This window comes from Muscardinus avellanarius (assembly GCF_963383645.1).
Source record: "Muscardinus avellanarius genome assembly, chromosome: X".
In the NCBI taxonomy this organism is placed as follows: domain Eukaryota; kingdom Metazoa; phylum Chordata; class Mammalia; order Rodentia; family Gliridae; genus Muscardinus; species Muscardinus avellanarius.
In genome coordinates, this window is record NC_137792.1 from 126,890,909 (window position 1) to 126,911,126 (window position 20,218).

Sequence of the window (20,218 nt, forward strand, 5' to 3'; positions counted from 1 at the left end):
TGTACTATAGTACTCCAGTCTATAAGACCACCCAATGTCTTAGACAAAAGTGGGTCCTGCACTGCTTAGTTGTTCTTAGTGTTCCTCTATGTGTTTTAGATATGGTGACTTGTCTTCAGTTCTTGCTAAATATGTCTTAATGCATTCATCTAGGAGGCTTCATTTTGATGTGATCTCAAATAGATTTTTATTTAACCCAAGGCATTTTCAGCATTGTTATAGAATTATTTCTAATCTTTAATTTAGTCAGGGAATTTAATAATTGTATTATTTGCAGTAGAAAGTCTTGTGAATGTAAATCTATGTTGTCTAAATATTCTTCTGGTCAAAAACAAATGGTAAACATCTACCATCTGCAGACATTTTTTTCATAATGATCATTGACTGAAGGAACAAAAGCATGTCACTGTATATACTAACCTTCCTTCACGCATTATCCACTAAAATGACATTTCAAAAGATTCACAGTGGGTAGCATATGGAATATTCTACAAACACTGATTACATTTAATAATGTTTGTATCACAGTTTGAGAACATGTACAAGGAATGCAACAGCCATCTATTATTAACATCAAAATAACTAAGAAGTAAAGCTTCTAATTAAAGCAGGACTGTTTTAGAAACTTAGCAAAATTGCAGCTAGAAATAACCACCTACCTACCTGCCCAGGACTTGGAACTCTGTTTTATGCATACAAAATAGATTTGATTCCTAGAGCTTAGGGGATGGTCACTGTGGAAAATTATGATGGGCTGTGACAAGGCCATTTTCAGCCAGTCCAGAATTACATAACACATAGTCTCAGAAGGACAATATTGTAACTTGAGTTGAGGTCTCCACCAGTGGCATCAAAGAAAAGCAAGACTGTGGTCTGCTGTTTTGCTGAGCTGCACTCAGTTGTTCTTCACAGATTGGATAATCTCCTTTTGCTTTGCAAATGTGCATATATTAAAATTCAACATCACAATAATAAGCACTAGTGACCTGCCACAGCCATTGATGGGCACCTGTCCTGGGAAGCAATATATATGGTTCTGTTGTGTTTTCATAAAAGGTGGCCCCTGGGGTATTTTAATTGGTCATTTCTAGAAGAGGGAAGCAGAAGAAAATTAAAAGCGAACAGAAGTAGGGCATTTGATTGGGCATTCTGAAAAATCTGTTTGGAAATGAACCCTCACCATTTATGAACGGGGAAGTTGTAGTTCTTTTCTATCGCTGTATTGTTAAATATAATAATGTTTGACTGCTTTAATTTTTATGAACAAGTATATGAGACTCAGAAGTTTCTGTTACACATTCGACTCTTTTTAAAGCTGTCCATTCCCTAATATTTACATTGCCTTTTAATAGCATTTTTCATAATCTTCCCCTCCAACCCATTTAAGAAATTCCTCCATTAAGTCATGTAAATGCAAAGATACTCCTCCAAAAACTTTTCTTCTTCATTATTGTTAGCTTAGCATATATATTTTCTTGTTTTAGGATATAGTTAAACATATAAATCAGTAATATTTTGGATTCTAGTTTAACAAACATGCCGCTCTTTTGTTCTAGAAACGCATTAACGCTCTTAAGTGTCAACTTATTTTCTTATGATCTAATCTGTCATTGCTTATATTTAGTTTGTGTATTTCAATCAAATGTAGAAAAAACGCCATTTTTATTACCTGAAATTTCTTCATTAGTAGTAAATGTACAAATAGTAAATGATTATTTTTACACGTTCTCTTAAATATCTATCCCTGTTTTTCTACTTTAATTTTCTTTGAATTGGATGAAAACTAACTTATAAACTGGATGATTTTAAAATGTACAAATAATTTAATAATTTGACTCATAAAATCAGTTCAAGATACTTCTTGCATTTACCATACTAATGTACAATCATATTCATAGCATGTTTCCTCATATATTAATATTTCATCTGAATTGGTTTTCATCTACCAGTGACTATTAAGAAGCACTATACATCATTAAAAATCTTCATTCTTAGATAACTTCCCCAATATATTGTTATATAAACATATTCCCTCCATTTCTTTTTCCATCAAAAATAGATTTAAGGCATCATGATGAAAAAGATAATGTACTTATAGAGACAGGATAAATCTAAAGCAGTAAAGATGAAAGAATCAGATTAGACATTCCATTTGCTTCCTCAATATGGTCTCTTATGCCCAGGTTTCCATCTTTACAGAACTTATTGGGTATGTTTTACCCACACTGCAATCTAACTGATTTTCTTTTCTCTGCCATCTGCTGTTCAGTTAATATGCATTTGGATGTGTGCTTTATGCAAAAAATAAACTAACAGCCTAACATTTTGGCATACTTTGCTCTTATGTCTTGACAATGTCTGGGCATTTGTGGATAAAAGAGAGATAATTTTTGTTTGTACATATAAGTGAGTGAAAATCACTTCCCTGTACCCAGTCTGCTAAAATGAGAATACATAAAGAGGATAAAAGGAAAGAGCCCACATTAAAAGAAACTAAATCTTATTTCAGAGAACTTTATGTATGGATATTTAATGGAGTATGCATTAAGAATTGGTCTGGGTTTTTTCTTTTTATTTTGTATCTGAAATGGTTCACTAAGCCCCTTCTGTCAGTTGTTTGGAGCATATCTCTACGTTTCAATTTCCTTATACCAGTGAATGACTGCCTTTATGTTGTTCTCAGGCAGCAACACGTCTTCCAAGGGGCCGTGTTATGACAAAGGAGAGGAAATATGGCAGAAACCAGGCAGATTTTCAACTTAGGAGCAGCTTAATCATGTAATTGTTTTGTTGTATCTAATATCCCAGCTCCATTGTTCTTCTCAGAATAACATCGTGCAATACTTACAGTCCTCTTCTGCAGTGTTAAAAAAAATACCTATAAAATGTATGTGCCCAGTCCATATGGGCATGTCTACTGGAATTTTTCTATCCTCTCGCATTCTGAGAAATACACACACACACACACACACACACACACTGCACACAACAGATATCCATACTCTTCCTCAGGGTTCTTTAGCAAAGCCTATGTATCCCGAACTGCTGAAGAGAGAAGGAAAAGTCATTGATCACTCTACCTTGCACCTGCATGGAAGCACACAACTAGAGATCAAGGGGATGCCTGGATTCACTCTATGTGTGTGTGTGTGTGTATAGAGTTAGTGAAATCAAAGGAAGTTTACCCTTTTTTCTTTCTTTTTGTGGTACTGAAAATTGAAGCCAGGAATACTCTACTACTGAGCTAAATCCCCATCCCTTTTCATTTGATTTTCAGACAGGGTCTTACTAAGTTGCCCAGACTGGCCTCCAACTTGTGCTCCTCCTGCCTTGGCCTCACCAACAGCTAGGGTTAGAGGTTCAAACGACTTTTCCAGGCTCTTTTTTCTTATTATGGTAAAAATACACTAAATGAATGCTTTAGTCAATGGATTTTTAAATGTATGATATTGCTAACTAAAAGCAATTACCCAGATATTCTCTAAAATGTTTTAATCTTCCCTAATTGAAAACTCTGTTCCTATTAAACATCAACACCATACTTCCTCCTCCACCCAGCTTTTGGAAGCAACCATTCTACTTTCTGTTTACTTTGTATAAGTGAAATCATACAGTAGTTTTTCTTCTGTAACTGGCCTATTCACTTAGTATAATGTCCTCATGGTTCATCCATGTTGTAATATATTTCTTTTGTTTTTGAAGTTGAATAGTATTCCAGTGTGAGTGTATGTGTGGGTGTGTACCACATTTTCTTTATTCATCAGTTGATGGACACCTATACTGTTTCCACTTCACTTGGCTATTGTAAATTGTGCTTCAATGAACATGTAAGTGCAGGTGTCTCTTCAAGATTCTGTCTTTTTCTTTTATTCAGTCCAAGTTTGAGCTTTGAGTAGCACATCAACATTTAAACATAATTTCTGAAATCTCATAATTTTTGAGATGTCAGAAACACTAAATATTGTGTGTATCTATGTCCCTGTCACTCTGAACTACATTATCATGTAAGACTTCAATATACACACACACATACACACACACACTCACACAGAGATGACAAGCACATTAACTATCGATTTGCAGTTATTGTGTTTACTCTTCTCAAATTTTTACCAGGTACATTTTTATCTTTCCAACAAAAGAAAGAAAAGGAAAAATGTCATCTGTGCATGTAAGTCTTCTGTATTTGAATAGATTCTTCCCCATTAAAAAAATCTAAAAATTACTAAGGAATTAAAAATGCCATTTCATATTTAAGATTTACATTAAATGGTACTAGAAAAGGATGTAATCCACTCATGACCAAGAAAAATTAATAAATTATACATGTTTATGTGTACACACACACACACACACACATTCATGCCTGTATATTTAGGGAACCTTATAAACAGGTAAAGAATTGCTGAAGTGCATAGAAAAATTTGTTATGAAAAGCAATCTTGAGAAAATGTTTTGTAGTAAAAATAAAATTTTCCTGGCATAAATTGTGGCCCAGAGTTGGGCCATGAAAGGTTTGACTGCTGTGACTGAGGTATTAGATTAAAGCTCTTTATATCCCTAAATGCACTTCCTTTCAACCATACAAAAAGTTTTAGTGAGGGAGGAGATCATCAAAGTTAGCGCTCGGGGTATATGGCCATGTAAGATAATTTATATAAGGTAATGGCATGAATGGATTCTCGTAAGTGAACAAAGGTTTCAAAGCTTAAAAGACTTGCAAGTTTAATGTCAAGGGTGACAAACAGCCCAGGATGAAAAGAAATGAGAGCCCTCAGTAAGCATTTGGGTTAGAAAATATCAAGTTATCTTTCAGTGCCATTTTTTCATTTTTTATTTTTTATTTTTTATTTTTTTAGTGCCATTATTTTCTTTTAGAGTAGCATTTCTGTATTTGAGATATTTTGCCGTAGGTTAAATTCTGAATGAGATTGTTATGTACTTATGAGACCTTTAGGCTTCTTTTAGAGACCATGGGCCATATAAAGCATATGTAAATTATAATTTTGCTATCAACTGCCTTCATTCTAGAACATGAAGATGGCATAAATTTAGCAACCAGCTTAAAAAATATATTCAAATGTTTCCATTAAGGACATAAACACATTCATTTTTTCTCAAGATGTGAGTACTACTATTTTACCTGGATGTTTATAGAATCTGGCATAGTATGGCCGAAAGGAAACTTACACAATTTCTACTCTAATTGCTTTATTTGGTAACGGATTTGAGGGAAGTGAATTTCACAGATCTCCCTGTCCATGGAAAATAAGTAAATAAATAAAAGGACTGGATGCACAGTTGGCCTTTATTAGTAAACTTGATTTGGAAGACATGTGCTATTGTATTACCACTTCTGTATCTCATTGGCAATTTTAGTATGTAAAGAAAGATAAATAATAAAGCAGAGCGGGTGTGGTGGTACATGCTTGTAACCTCAGTACTTGGGAGGGTGAGACAGGAGAAATGGGAGGGTGAGACAGGAGGCTTGCAGGTTCATAGCCAGCTCAGCTACTTAGTGAGGCTCTCTGTAACTTAGTGAGACCATATTTCAAAATCAAGATTAAAAAATAGGGCTGGGGGTATAGCTCAGAATTAGAATGCCTCTGGGTTTAGTCTCCAGTACTGCAAAAATAATTATAATAATAATTATTATCATTATAATCAGTATCAGCTGAATTTGAAGCAACTAGTTAGATTTTAGAAACATGATTGGAAGATATCTACAATTTAATATTGTAATTCCCAAACCTAAATTGGGGCATTTCAAAATAAATGGGAAAAATTGAAAAGTAAAATTCAGAGAATTATTTTAAAGAACACAATAAATCCAGTAGCTACACATTCTTTCCAAAGGAGTAGACATCTCCATGTTACCTGTTGCCATACAAATGACAGGATGCTTGTGTGCTCGCACGTGTGCACACACACACACCACACAATAAAACCGAGAAACAGAATGATGACTTTCAGACACTTGACGATGCCATTGCTAACCGATTTCTTAATTGTATAAAGTTATCTCTGATCCTGTAATAATATTTCTTAAACTCTTTCATACCCTCACTTTGTCACTCATTTCCCCAGGGGCCCACCCACCCTTTGGCACCATTCACACTAACTACACCTTTGGCTTCTTTGACAATTATTTGAAAATAACCTTTTATGATCACTGACAACTGGGAGCAGAGACTGCAGAATCTGATATTTTGCTCCCTTCGCTAGACTCATTTTTCCAGAATATACTATACTGGGAGGGAGAACATGTCAAAGCCAGCCATTTTCAGATTACAGGAATGTTTATTGAAGCAACCAGAGTGCTAAGGTACTCTTTTGGCTTAGCTCTGATTGGATGAGAAATCTCTTTGCCTTTGCCCTTTTGCTTTTGCTTTGCACTTCTCACGCTTGCCACACCAGAGCTCGTCCATTAACCAAGGAAGCCTGCACGTTTTGACTGCCTCACATGTATCGCTATTCAAGGAGTTCACAGATAACTTCAATTCAGTATATCCAAAACGAGCCATTATTCTCTGCATCCCAAACAGCACATCCTTTTTTTGTCTGTCAAGTTCTGATTTAAAAACAACAACTCAGCCATAAAAAATACAATTGCGGTATTTTCAATGAAATGGATGGATCTTGAAGACATTATGCTAAGCGAGATTAGTCAGTCACAAAAAGTAGGGAATCGATGCTGATGCTTTCCCGAATATGTGAAAGCCAGGGTGAATGGGGTCATAGGAGGAACTCCAGGTGAAAAAGGAGATCCTATAGAGGAGCAGATAAGGCAGCCTACCTGTGGGGATGGGAGGTGGGGAGAGGGAAACACTTTAAAACGCATGATGTACTTAATCATATTGAAGTCAACCACTAAACCAAGCTTGGGAGGGAGGGATGGAGAGGGAGTGGGGTGGGGACTGGGTGGGTGCTGGCTCAGCGATGAGTGCATTTATGCCTACACAAGTTTTTTTTACCCCATTTTGATATATAAATACAATGCACCAATAAAATTTTTTTAAAAAACAAATAAAAACAACAAAACATGCACACATCCTCTGAGTCACCCATGCTAGAAAACTCAGTGTGCTGTTCATTCCTTTTCTCTTTTCATCACTAGAGTCATGTCCCATAGAACCCACCCCTTTTGTGTCTCTTCTATCCATCCTGCCATTCCATTCGCAGTGATATTTTGTTAGCTTCCTTCCTATTCTCTCGGGGTCCAATCTCTGTCTCTCCAAACCATCCTTTTCCTGCTCCCAGAGTTCAAGTCATAAGATCGCATTACCCCCCCTGCATAAAAACCGTCAATTACTCATTACCTAGAAAGAAAGAATTGAAAACTCGAACATGCATTTGACTCTTTTCCAGGCTCATTCCCCTGGAAGCCTCCATGTTTGCCCAGACTACTTCATCCTAGAATAGTGACAGTTGCTTGAAAACTCCAGACAATTTGACGGCTTTGCTCATGCTATTTTTACTCCCAGATTTTTTTCTCTGAAAAAAAAAAAAAAAACCCTTTCCATACCTCGAGACTCTTCCTTCCCAAACCTTTCCTCATTATCCCCAAATCTCTCTTTCTGTACATTTCAACATTTCTTGAATTATTTTGCAGAGATTTTTTTTAAATTTTATCATGCACTCTTTTCTTTTTTTAAACAGAGCAAGCCTTATGACATCCTGGTTTAGCAGACAGCTTTGTGGGGGTGCGGGGAAGTGTAGCTGGCTTTAAATCCTGAGTCCACTCGCTATTTAGATGGCACTAGAAAGTCGGCTGGCCTCCCTAAGGCTAATTTCATCATGTGTAAAACAGAGTTAATAATAGCATATATAGGCCATAGGGCCACAGGGAGAGTTAAATAAAAAGACACTTGTTAAGCATCAAGCTCAGTGCCTGGTTCACTGTATGAGTTCAGTAAACATTAGCTCCTGTTACTGCTGCTCTGCTGTTATTTCTCTCTCCCAGCGCTAGTTTATAAATTGAGTGAGGGTTAGGAGCCATGTCTTATCACTTTACTTTCTTTTTCTCTACTTAATGCCTAGCAGTTTCCTGCGCGTTATCATCACATGATCAGTGATGCTGAGAGCTGGATGTGGGGTAGAGCTGGAGGTAGAACTTGATCTAATTAATGGCTTTGTGCGCATACTATGAATACTAAATAATACATTCCAAAAGATACACATCAGTCTCAAATGTATGATCATAACTCTTACATTACTCGAAACACAACTATTTATATAAGCCAAGCGTGGTAGTTATGTATTGCCCAGTACCTGTTGTTTTTTCAGTGCCTTTGACTCTACGTAGCATTCTTGAATATTTTTCAAATAGATCTAATGAGCAAGTAAATGTACCATCATTTGGACAGATATGCTGTGTTGCACTACCTGCAGGCTTTTTGCTGTGTGTGTGTGTTTTCATCTAGGTAGTGTAGCTTTTTATGTCTATAATGTCAAAGTTTCTGGAGTAAGTGGGAGAGAGGAAGGAAGGAGCCAGAGTGTATGGAGTAGGTGGTTCCTGATGCGAGTAGAAGCCAGATTCTACAGGTCTATTAAGTATTTTGACTTTTTCCTGAGATCAGTAGAATCTGGCTCCTACTTGCATCAGGAACTAGTAGACACGCCCATATCCATTTTAGAGCTACTTCGTCACAATGCCAGGAGAGGACTTTTAAGTGTTATGCAATGCTGTCCTGAGAATGGCAAAGGAATTGGAAGTCCTTTTGCTGCCTGCGAATAACCTACATGGTCATTCAGTGTTCTAAGGAAATTGAGATGTAGAGATGTGTTCCAAACAACTGACAGAAGAGGCTCCGCGAACTAGTTTCAAATACGTGTCTTCCTTTCTCACACTTCCTCCAGAAACTCTGGCTATTAGAGAACATATCCTCTTTGTGTTTCTAGAATATTTCACTTCCTCCCAAGTCTTTTCTCCCCCTGTGGAATGCTCCTTCTCCTTCAAGAGTTGTCACCAGACTCATGCTCCACTCTTTTCTTCCACAAGACTAAGTTAGGTCTCCCAAATGTACACTCCTATGACAACCTAGGCTTTGAAGTCACACATTTCAATTTGTACTTTTTTAAACATTTTTATTGGTGCACTGTAGTCATTCATCTTAACGGAGTCCAAGGTGGTAGAGGCATGCAGGCACACATCACTCATTTAGCCCTTCCCCAGTTCCCACCCCATTCCCTCCCCCTCCCTCCTTCTCATGTTGGGCTTATGATTGACCTTGATATGTTTGTGAATTTGCTCTTTTAAAAATCTTTTGTATTTATATATTGAATCTACAATTTTTCCACTAAACTCTCATCTCCCAGTAATGCTGTTTCATCAGCACCTAGAAGATCCCTGGCACATACTAGGTACTTAAAGGAAACATTTGAATACATGCATCAAGAGATCACTTTGTTTGGTGATAACAGTAGACCATTTTCAAAGGAAGGGCAAAAGAAAGACACACAAGGACACCGGTGAGTGAATGAAGAGCAGGGATAAAGACAAAAGTGCCGAATATGTCTTACCTCTCTAATAACCATTATATGTGTGGCAGTAACTGGAGGCCAATTCAAAAGCATAGTCTTTATTCTAGCTGACTCAGGCCACCTGTGCAGGAGTTGGGGCATCACAAAATATTTTTTTCTCTCCAGTAACAGCCTCTTGGGTGTTAAAACCCGGGGACTTGGGTTCAAACTCATTAACTAGTTTCGCTCTGTTATACTATTTTAAATGTCCTGTGCATCAGTTTTGTAGTATGGTTTTTAAAATAATTTATAGTCTGTATCCTTAACTATTGCATTTTATATTGAACCCTATATGTGCTCCCTCTCATTCTTGTGAATGTGTCACATGTGAAAATATTTGTCAAGGCATATTCATAACACAATATGTGATTTGTAGTAATATCAGCTAGTTTAATTATGCCTTAATAACATTTTTAAAGATATGTCTTTGAACTATTAATAATATCTGACTAAAATTATTTGGATTAAACAGAAAGACTCCTATTTTGCTTTTAGCTTTTAGAGGTATCTGTTCCGAAGAGTATGGCAAGTAGAAATACCATCTATTTTTCAATAGATGATATATTTGTGACTTCCTTTTATTTAAAATGGATAATTATGCCTTGTTGCTAACTAAAGCTTATCTGAAGGTTAAGTGGATCTCAAGTTGATTTTTCCATGTTCTTCAACTATCCAGCAGTAATGATATTTACTATTTCAAGTTTTTACGAAAATTTTAAGTAACTAATGTACTGCCTATGAAGACGTGAAATTGTAATGACTGATTTGATTCAGTTAGCTATAGGAAATGTAGACTCCTTCATCCCTACTGCTCTGCTAAGGCTTATTCAAGCTCTAATGGAACAAGTTTTCTGTGGTAACAGCTACCCTTTACATCAAAATTAAGCAGCAGAATGATAGTTTTCTCCATTTAGTATTTAATAAAGTGATTCTATTTTTACCAGTTAGGGAACAAAAATTATATCACTCAATATCAACCAGTTTATGCCCAGGTAGTAAAGCTACCTATGACAATCAAAAACAATATAAAATGCACCTAAATGTGTAAAGACAATTATTTACTCTTTATTTGAGTACTAGCCTTTGAGGAATTATAGCTGTTTTTTTAGGTTGAATTTTAAGTCCCTACTCTTTACTATATTTTAAGGAATATAATCTATAAATTTGTATGTGATCACACAAAAGAACAGATGATGAAAGTTTTAGAAAATTTACATATTAGCCAAGTAATAGTGACTACTGCTCTCCTATGTCATATTTTAAATAAGTCTGTACAAAAAATGCTTTATAACTTAGGTTATATATTTAACTTTCCAGAATTATGAATTGATTTCATAGTAGCAGTGCTTTCGGAAGGTTAGGATTTTGGCTACTTAATCTTGTATAATGCTGTGTACGTTTTACTCTATAAACTCTGCAAGCAGCGCTTCTATTGAGATCTATGATTTTACCTCACTGTCATCTCTTAGAACTTCCCGAAAAATCAGAATTATTTCTCTTTGTGGAACAAATATTTTGAAATGGGAATAGAAAAGGAATATTTTCTCATATTTGATCAGTTTATAGGTATTAAAAATGTCCACTTCATCACATTAAAGTTATATTGATTTCAGGCTATAAATTATTATAAATTACCCTCATCTTAGAAAGTCACTTCTTTTCCCAGGGTTTCTCTGTCTAAATATCTCAAGGACATCCAAGGTCACTCTACATTTTGATCCCAGAAGAGTCCAATTATCTTCCCTCAAATGCAATACTCATTGATGCTGCAATAGTTCCTGTCACTCTTCTGTATCACGGAGGACAAGAAATCTGGGGGTGGGAGCAAACACCCTTTTTGCTGCTGCTCATACGAGGATCTCCAGTATTTCCTCAGAGAGCTGTGCCAGGAAAGGTTCTAGCAATTGTTAGAGAGTTTGCCCGTCATCAACCGATTGTATGCTAAACATGGCCACAGGCTTCTCCCTCAGTGTTCTCAAAACACAGCTAAGGGCAAGTGTCGGATTTAAGTCAATCAAACTAGCCTCTGACACATTTTCAAAATCTCAGTCTGAATCTCAGGTAAGGAATAACAGCAGCCAACTTCAAGTCTCTACTCATAAAATACCTTTTCTCTTCCTTCTTCATAAATACATTCAATTGAAAGATATACCCACCTTACATCATAAACACAGAGATGAAATATACCTTTTCTCCCTACAGGAAAATGACATTTGCTTTATAGAATCAAATCTGCCTACAGCCGGGTACAGTGGCACACACCTGTAATCCCAATACTTGGGAGACTGAGACAGGAGGATCTTAGATTTGAGGCCAGCCTCAGCAATTAGGAAAACCATTAGCAACTTAAGAGAGACCTGTTTCAAAATTAAAAAATAAATAAAAATGGCTGGGAATGTAGCTCTGAGGTAAGTTCAATCCCCCAAATAAAATGAAAAAGAAAAGGAAATTCTCACACATGTTTATTTTTTAATATGAATAATATATAGATATATGTGTGTGCATATATAATTTTGCACCTACACACACACACACACACACACACATACACGAAGATTTATTTTGAGAATTGGTTTATATGAATTGGAAGCTGAGAAGTCCCACCATCTGGCATCTATAAATTGAAGGACCAGGAAGGAAAGCAGATGATGTATTTCCAGTCTATATCCAAAGAAACCAACAATTCAAGTCCCAGTTAAAATCTGAAACCCCTAAACTAGGAGTTCCTCTGTCCTAAGGCAGGAGATTGATGTTTCAGCTTCAAAAGACAAAGAATTTCCCCTTCTTCCACCTTTCTTATTGTATCTGATCTCTCAACTGGTTGATAATACCCGCCCATATTGATGAAGGTAATCTTTACTGAGTCTGCTGATTCAAATGTACCAGCTACCTAGGCATCCCTTAACCTGGTCATGATGACACATAAAATTAACTATCAAATTAACTAAGTTAACTGAGGTATCTACTTATTTAAACAGATTTAACATCTGCTTGTAAATTTTAAAATTTAAGATTTAAAATTATTCTACTGATGAGAATACTCAGTGCTACATATGTGGCATTAAAATAAAATCGACATGACAACCATTGTCACTGTAAATGATACATTTCTACCCTATGACAAGAGCTAGGTATCCTGCCAAGAACTATCATCGTATCTCTACTCTAACACAAGATGGATGAGTGCCTTTTTTCTAAATTTCACAACTCTAAATTTTGCATACTAGTATTTCTTTGCCTTTCTGAAGAAGTTATTTTGAAGAATATGAAGCATAATGGAAGGAATAGTGTATTATTAAAGTCCTGTACAAATGCGAGTTGGTAATAATAGAATCAAATTTATTATTAAATTATAAGTATCAGGCTAGCGTTTCAGGCCTTCTTGATCATGGTGTCACTCACAGTATTTAGAAGAATACCAAGCAGTTCCTTGCATTTGGTGACTGTTCAAAAAGCAAATAAATAAAAACTTCCTAAATGAAATAAAGGACGAAAGAGGAATTATAGCACCCAGATCCCTTTCACATGCAGTCCCATTAAGATCTGGTGACATGATTGCAGTTCTGCCATCTATCCCTTTTACGAAGTAATCACTTGAAAGATAAGTGAAGGACTTGGAGACTGGGCTGCTTTCCATTTGTTATTTCAAAGATAAACCATTTCCAGAATTTTTCAAATTTTCTCACTTTAGTACACAGACAGAATTTCTGAAATCAGTTTTTGTTCTATAAAAACCAATTTATGAAATTGTGTATCACTACATGAACATGTTTTAGCCAGTGAAAAATTGTGTTAGGATAAATGGGCAACATAAAAATTGTGCCTTTTTTTGTTATCTATCGCCTGTTCTCTTTGTTTTGTAGATGTTGAGCTTTCTGGATAATACGAACAATTTAGTAATTTGCATTACAAATAGATTCCAAATAAGTGACCTTTGCAAAGTGTTCTGCCTACCAAGTCCTTGGCATGAGACTGTTTTGTTCTGTTTTTTAGCAAAAGGATGGAAAATAAAAAATATCAATTTCATTCTGAGCTAAGACCTAGACAATATAGTCTTATTTCTCTCCTACTTAAATAGGATATTTAACATATTTAACCTAGTCTTAAAAGTCAAAAATATACGGTGATGGTCTGCAAGGTAAAATCAGAATGCATGTGAAGCAGCATGTACCCTTTTGTGAGTAAAAAGAAAGGAGAGTACATCAGAAATGTATTCATTCTTCCAGGTCTCTTGAAATCAAAATGGACTTGAGGGCTGAATGATTTAATGTGACCAGTTAGCAGCGCAGGGCTTGTTGCTAAAGTGCGTGCTAATAGTTACATAGCATTAGAAAGAACATACGTAGGGGGCATCTCATTTTTAAAATAATAGTGCATTCCATAAGTGTCAGCTACAAAGTAATTTTCCAGAAATAGTCTAATTTCCCCATCGACTTCAATTGAAAACCTAGAGCTGTGTTCCCATAGAAAATAAATTTGGCCCCAGGTTATAACAAAACACTGAAGAATTCACAAAACCCTTCAAAGCCAAGTCTATCAAGGCACAATTATCGGTTCCTGGTTAAGAAAATCACAAAATATTAACATACTGTAGTGCATCTTAAACTACTCTGCCGTGGACTGTGATTATCCTTCACTTAGAATTCCAAGTGTGTTTCTTTTTCATTTAATTTTTTTTACTTCTCTGATTATTAATGGTTTTAACATTCATTTTGCATTTAATTAATTAGTTTAATTATTTATTTATTGTGGTACCAGGGATTGAACCCAAAGACGTTCTACCTCTAAACTAAACCTCCAGCCCTATTTTATTTTTTTATTTTGAAACAGTGTCTCACACTAACTTGTCCAGATTGGCCTCCAACCTGCTAGCCTCCTGTCTCTGCCTCCCAAGTACTTGTATTCCAGGCATGCTGCCCTCGTGCCTAGCTTTAATTTTAAAATATTGACTCTTTAATTTTCATGGTTAACCCACTTTCCACTTTCTCTGAAACTTTATCAGTAAACCTTCAAAAGTTACTAACCATAGAGGAAGCACCAGGAAGAAATGCTTCAGAATATTCACAGTACTTGCATTTGAGTTGGAAGTTTAGTTAACATATTTGTATTTATGTCATAAAATAAGGGTCTTTTGTCATAAAAAGGGTCATTTTTCTAGATGCTTATTAGAGTCAGAAAAATGTAATTTCTGTAAGTATTAATTTATATACAGTGTGAGATTTCAGCAGGACTCATTCATATATTTGACTCCTTTTCTGCTTTGACAGTGGTGGTTGGTTATTGTTATCATGATTGCTTATTTGTTAAAAATGTTTTAAATAAAAACAATTTCTAGAAAGAATAGCTTCTGCTTTTTTTTTTTGTGGTACTGGAGTTCCTAAAAACCCTTCTACCTCTGGGCTACACTCCCAGACCTATTTTATATTTTTATTTGGAAACAGGGTCTCTTAAGCCAGCTGTGCTGGCTTCAAACCTGTGTGATCCTCCTGTCTCTGCCTTTGAAGCGCGGGGATTACAAGCGTGCACCACCACGCCCGGCCAATTTTTATATCATATTATTTAAAATATGATCTTAGATCAGCAACAGCAGGAGCACCGGGGAACTCCTTAGGGAATGGTCATTGTCAAGCCCTGGGCTGGGTGGGGCCCACAATCAACGATGTGTTTTAACACAGACTTACAGCTTCTGGATCTACCAGAAAATAAGTGTATGTTGTTTAAGCCACCCAGTCTGTGGAATTTTATAATAGCAAATTAATATACAATAATTTGTGTACTACATATCTGTTTACAAAAGTGATGCTCTAATTCAATCTTAACCTGTAGTTATTGCCTCCGAAAGACTGTTGGATCATGTTCCTTAACACAAAGCTACAGCTTTACCAAGAGTGCCAGAGAACAGTATGAGAAGCTCTCCACCATGCACAACAACATGGTAAAGCTCTATGAGAATCTTGGAGAGTACTTCATCTTTGACTCCAAGACAGTATGCATAGAAGAGTTTTTTGGTGATCTCAGCAACTTCCGAACTCTATTTTTGGTGAGTAAACCTGTTGCTTTTATTTTTAAGTTTCTGTTGGCACTTTCCATACCTATTGACTATATTGATTTCATGTCACAGTCCTTTAACAGGAATTGGCAGCTATTTTATACCTGTGTCACAGATAAAAATTGTTGGCTGACTTAATGTTTAATGGGGACCTAAATGAATTACTTTAGTTTTAGGAATACATAGGTAATATTCTATAAAAATTTTATAAGGAATGAATGAATTTGTACTTAAATGACCCTGATTTTATGTTGCTAATCTTATAATTTCACATTGCTTAAAATTAATATTTAAAAATCTTAATACAGTAACATGCTGCTGCTGATGAGCATATTGCTTTTATAGCCTAAATGAGAAACTGAATTTGAGTTGGAGAATGTAAATGACCTTGAATACCTAAAATTACTTTTATAACATGGCTTTTGTCTTAAACTGTAACTCTTAGGAATAACAGTAAATATAAACATGAATTGGGAGTTGGCAGTGAGGGTAAAATTTACGATCCTAGAAGGAAGCGTAGGCTTTGCTATCTAAATGATCTTCTAATACATGTCTGAGTCCAACAAAATAGTAGGAAAAGCATGAAGTGCTTATATTGGAAACAGAAATATACGCACAACAGTTGAAATCAGGCAGGTAAAGGGTCATATATTTGAAAGAAGGAACTCTAGTGATAATCCCCTGAAGGAAGGTCAGTTAGCAAAGAAATTTATTCCAGTTTGAGATATGTTTCTATCTCAAAGAAATATTAAATAAGAATCCCTTTCTTAATCAATGATGTTGCTTCTGGAAATCATTTGATTTCAGTGTGACTAGTGCAATCTGTGAGATACAATTATGCTTATAGAAAGCAAATTGCTTTCATCTGCCAACCCAGGATATATAAACCAAAGCACATCCCAGCAGTTATGGTAATAGAAACTAGCTCCACCCAAATTTTTCATAAATATTATCATATCTTTTCATTTTTTGAGAATATTAGCTGATTTTGCTCTTTTCGTTTTAGCAGAGACACACACTTAACTTTTTAGTTGAATAATGATTAGCAGGATGTATTCTACTAATATGAGAAGCCTAAGAGAGAGTAGTAAAATCTTTTTTTTTTTTTTGTAATCCTGGGGGTGGAACCCAGGGGCTTTTCTACCTCCAGGCTGCACTCCCAGACCTATTTTATACTTTATTTGGAAACAGGGTCTCACTAAGTTGCTGAGAGCCTCACTAAGTAGCTGAGGCTGGCTTCAAACCTGTGCGATCCTCCTGTCTCAGCCTCCCAAGCACTGGGATTACAAGCGTGCGCCACCACGCCTGGCCGTTTTCAGATTTTAAATGGTATAAGCACATAAACAACCAGGTTATTTTCAGTAAGGAAACAAAAAGTACTATAGTCACCCATTACTTGTAGTTTCACTTTTCACAGTATTAGTTTTATTTTCCCATGGTCAGCTGTGGTCTGAAAATATCAAAAAAAACTTCAAAAGTAAACAACTCATAAGATTCAAATTATTATAATTGTTTTATTTTAATATTAGTTACAGTATTACTTTCTTATTATGCCTTATTTATAAATTAAACTTTATCATGGTTATGTATGTATAGGAACAAAAAACATGTATAGAGTTTGGTACGAATTGTGGCCTCAGGAATCTGCAGAAGTTCTTGGGAAGTATCCCCCATGGACAAAGGAAAAATATTATATGTCTTTAAAAAGTAATAAAGACCAAGGAAATATACTTTGGTTAGACCATCGATGTGATAAATACAACAAATTATTTTAAAAGACAATATATATGGGTAAATGGAGAGAAAAATATGTAATTAATGTTATCAGTCTCCATCTAAAAGTATCTTGTTTTCACATGGATTGCACCCTAGAATACTGACTGTCGTATTATGTGTCTCCTTGCTTGCTTAATAAACAGACGTACCACAGTTCGCGGTATACTTTTACCGTGTTGCGGGTATTTTTAAGGGATAATTTCTGCATTTTACCTATATCTAGTCATATGAGCCAGATGACAAAGAGGCTTACTAAGAACTATTCTTGTATTATTTCCATCATAATTTAAGAAATAAGGATATTGTTATTATGAAGACTTGATTATGTGCCCTTGTATAAGATAAGCTGTGTGAATTCAGGTAAGTCATTTATCCTTTCTAGTCTTCCATTGTTATTGCTTCTGCTATTGTTTTGTTCTTTTGTAAAGTGAAAGACTTAGTACGCTGATCTTTAAGAAATTGTTCTACTGTAGTAGTCTGTGAATCACGTTCAGAATTTTAGAGATGGCTGAGTTTCATATATCATATCTTTTTTTTTCTCTGTTGATTTCATTACCCACGTAGCTTGAATACAGGAAAAGAATTTGTTATAAAGCTATCTCATTGTAAATAATCCAACATTAGTATGTCTAGTTCCTGTGCATTGAACTTCTTGAGAATCCCTTTAGATTGAATGTCAAAATGAGTAACCAGATTCTACAATGTATAAACTAATCTGAAACACTTACCTACTGCAGTCCTGGTCAGCCATTGCCATCTATTCCCTATATAACACTGCCGCTTGTTTGCCTACAAATTTCTACCTACATACTGACCTAAGAACTAGGTGTACCAGTTCCTAGCAGTCTAGAACTTAGATTGGCTATGTAACCTCTCTGAGCTTTGGTTTCCTCATCTCTAACATATGGATAATAATTGCGACCATGTCCTCTGACCGCCGTGTGAAAAGACCTTTTAACCTTTGCTATGCAGATGTAGAGTACTATTAGACATTCCCTGACCTTCCTTTCAATTATTTATGGATAACCAACTTGAATTTGATCAGGTTCTGGTCTAAAATAAATGGAAGAAAATAGTTTGTCTCTCTCTATGAATGGGGAGAATCAAACAAATGAATGCAATATAACTTGACAAGTGCTGCCACAGTAATATGTTAAGATACGATGATAATGCAAAGAAGGAACTGCCTAATTCTGCATGTGCTGGACAGAGAAGCCTTCATAGAGAATTTGACATTTGGGCAGAGTCTGAGAAACCCACAGAAGTCTGACAAGCAGGTGTAAGGGTTTCATACCTGACCTATAAGTCAAAGGTTTCTAATCAACATCACCAACTTTTGTCAATCATTTGTGTTCACCATGTTTCTGTTTCATAGTGAGTTTAAAGTGATTTCGGTCTCCCAGGGAAGATCTCTGAAAGGGAGACAAAAATTGTAATCACCAGAAGTTCCCAATTTCTTAGTGCTTTGTGTGTTTGGCCTCAGGGTTCTTAGCACTAAAAGCATATTGGACTATAGATGGGAACAATAAAATACCAGTAGTGCAGAGAGGAAAATAAGAGTTCTGATTCATGTGCTACCAAAAATTACTTCCAAATGAGCTCAGAGTTTCATCTTGGGAGATCTATTTGGCATGTGTAGCATAAACAGAATGCACATACCAAAAATTCCTTCTCTGAGAAAGATGTATTTTAAAAAATGAGAAAAACAGAAATAAATAAAAGAGGTTGACATTATGGATTAAGACCCTGCTCAAAATAATCACATTCAAATGAATGAAAGCAGAATTGGGTAATCTCTATGGGATGCTGCTCTATAAATTATTCGTATCAGTCATATTTTATATTACTAACCTAAGAAGGATATTAAAGGTATTTAAATGAATGTCTAATATATTGGTATGGAGATATATGCTATTAGAAACATTTCCAAAGTCAGAGCTGAGGGTGCCGTTTTACTTATTTTCTCTGAGATTTCATTAGAGTTTTAAGAACAGCATATAACTGAGGCAAGATTAATTAACAGCCCCTAAATTGAAGTTTAATATTTTGTGGAAGAAAATAAAATTCCATGCTTATGCAATGTCTCAACATCTTTTTTTTTGCTTCAGTCATTCTACTAGTTCAAATAGTTGACTACACAGTCTTTTTTGCCTTCTGAGATATTTTCAATAGAATAATCAAAATCAGCGAACCTTATATGTTTTACCACCATGCAATATCTTGCTTAGGCATAAAAATTAATTTCAGCTGTTGGGAAAGTGTTTGAGGCAAGCATTATACTTCAATAACTTTCCTGGCTTCAAATAAATTATAGAAAATACTTCTTTTCTCTTTTTTAAATCTGTCAGTTTCCTGCTGCTTCTGTGTGTTTTTGTTTTGTGTTGTTCTTAACGAACAATATGTTATCCAGGCGCTCAATAAATATTTGTTGTGTGTGCGTCCTCATTCTATACCTCACATGCTAGAAATACAGGAATAAAGCTTTGTAGAGTGATTAGATGCACTGACAGAACTTGAAAACATTGTCGTTACTATTAATCATGCTACCAGATTTCTCCTCAACAAAAAAAATATGTGCAACAGTTTGTTTGATAAATAAATTTGGAACAGCTCTTAGATGAGCATTAAACTGGCTAAGTGCTAGGAGGATAAGTGATATCAAGTAATCATGGAGTTTGATGCCATTTTTCAGGCTTGCTGATTCTCCTTCCTAGGTATCTTTTTCATCCTACGCATTTGTCTCCAAGCTTACTAACACTGTTTAGTTCTGGGCCTTTACCAACTCTCAGTTGGACAATAATATTGACCTCGTGAATCTGTGTCTGCCTTTTATCCATTTTTTAATTTATTTTTGCATGGCTGGAGATTAAA

The 20,218-nt window shown here is 35.5% G+C and overlaps 1 protein-coding gene across 2 annotated transcripts in view; it reads left to right on the top strand.

Moving 5' to 3' along the window:
* DIAPH2 (diaphanous related formin 2) overlaps positions 1 to 20,218 on the top strand; it is a gene marked incomplete at both ends in the record, with an annotated part of 850,504 nt that overhangs the window by 611,872 nt on the left and 218,414 nt on the right. For both annotated transcript variants that reach the window (XM_080719289.1, XM_080719290.1), the window contains one exon: positions 15,400 to 15,562. In XM_080719289.1, coding sequence (XP_080575415.1) covers positions 15,400 to 15,562 — 163 coding nt within the window. The remainder of the gene's footprint in view (positions 1 to 15,399; positions 15,563 to 20,218) is intronic.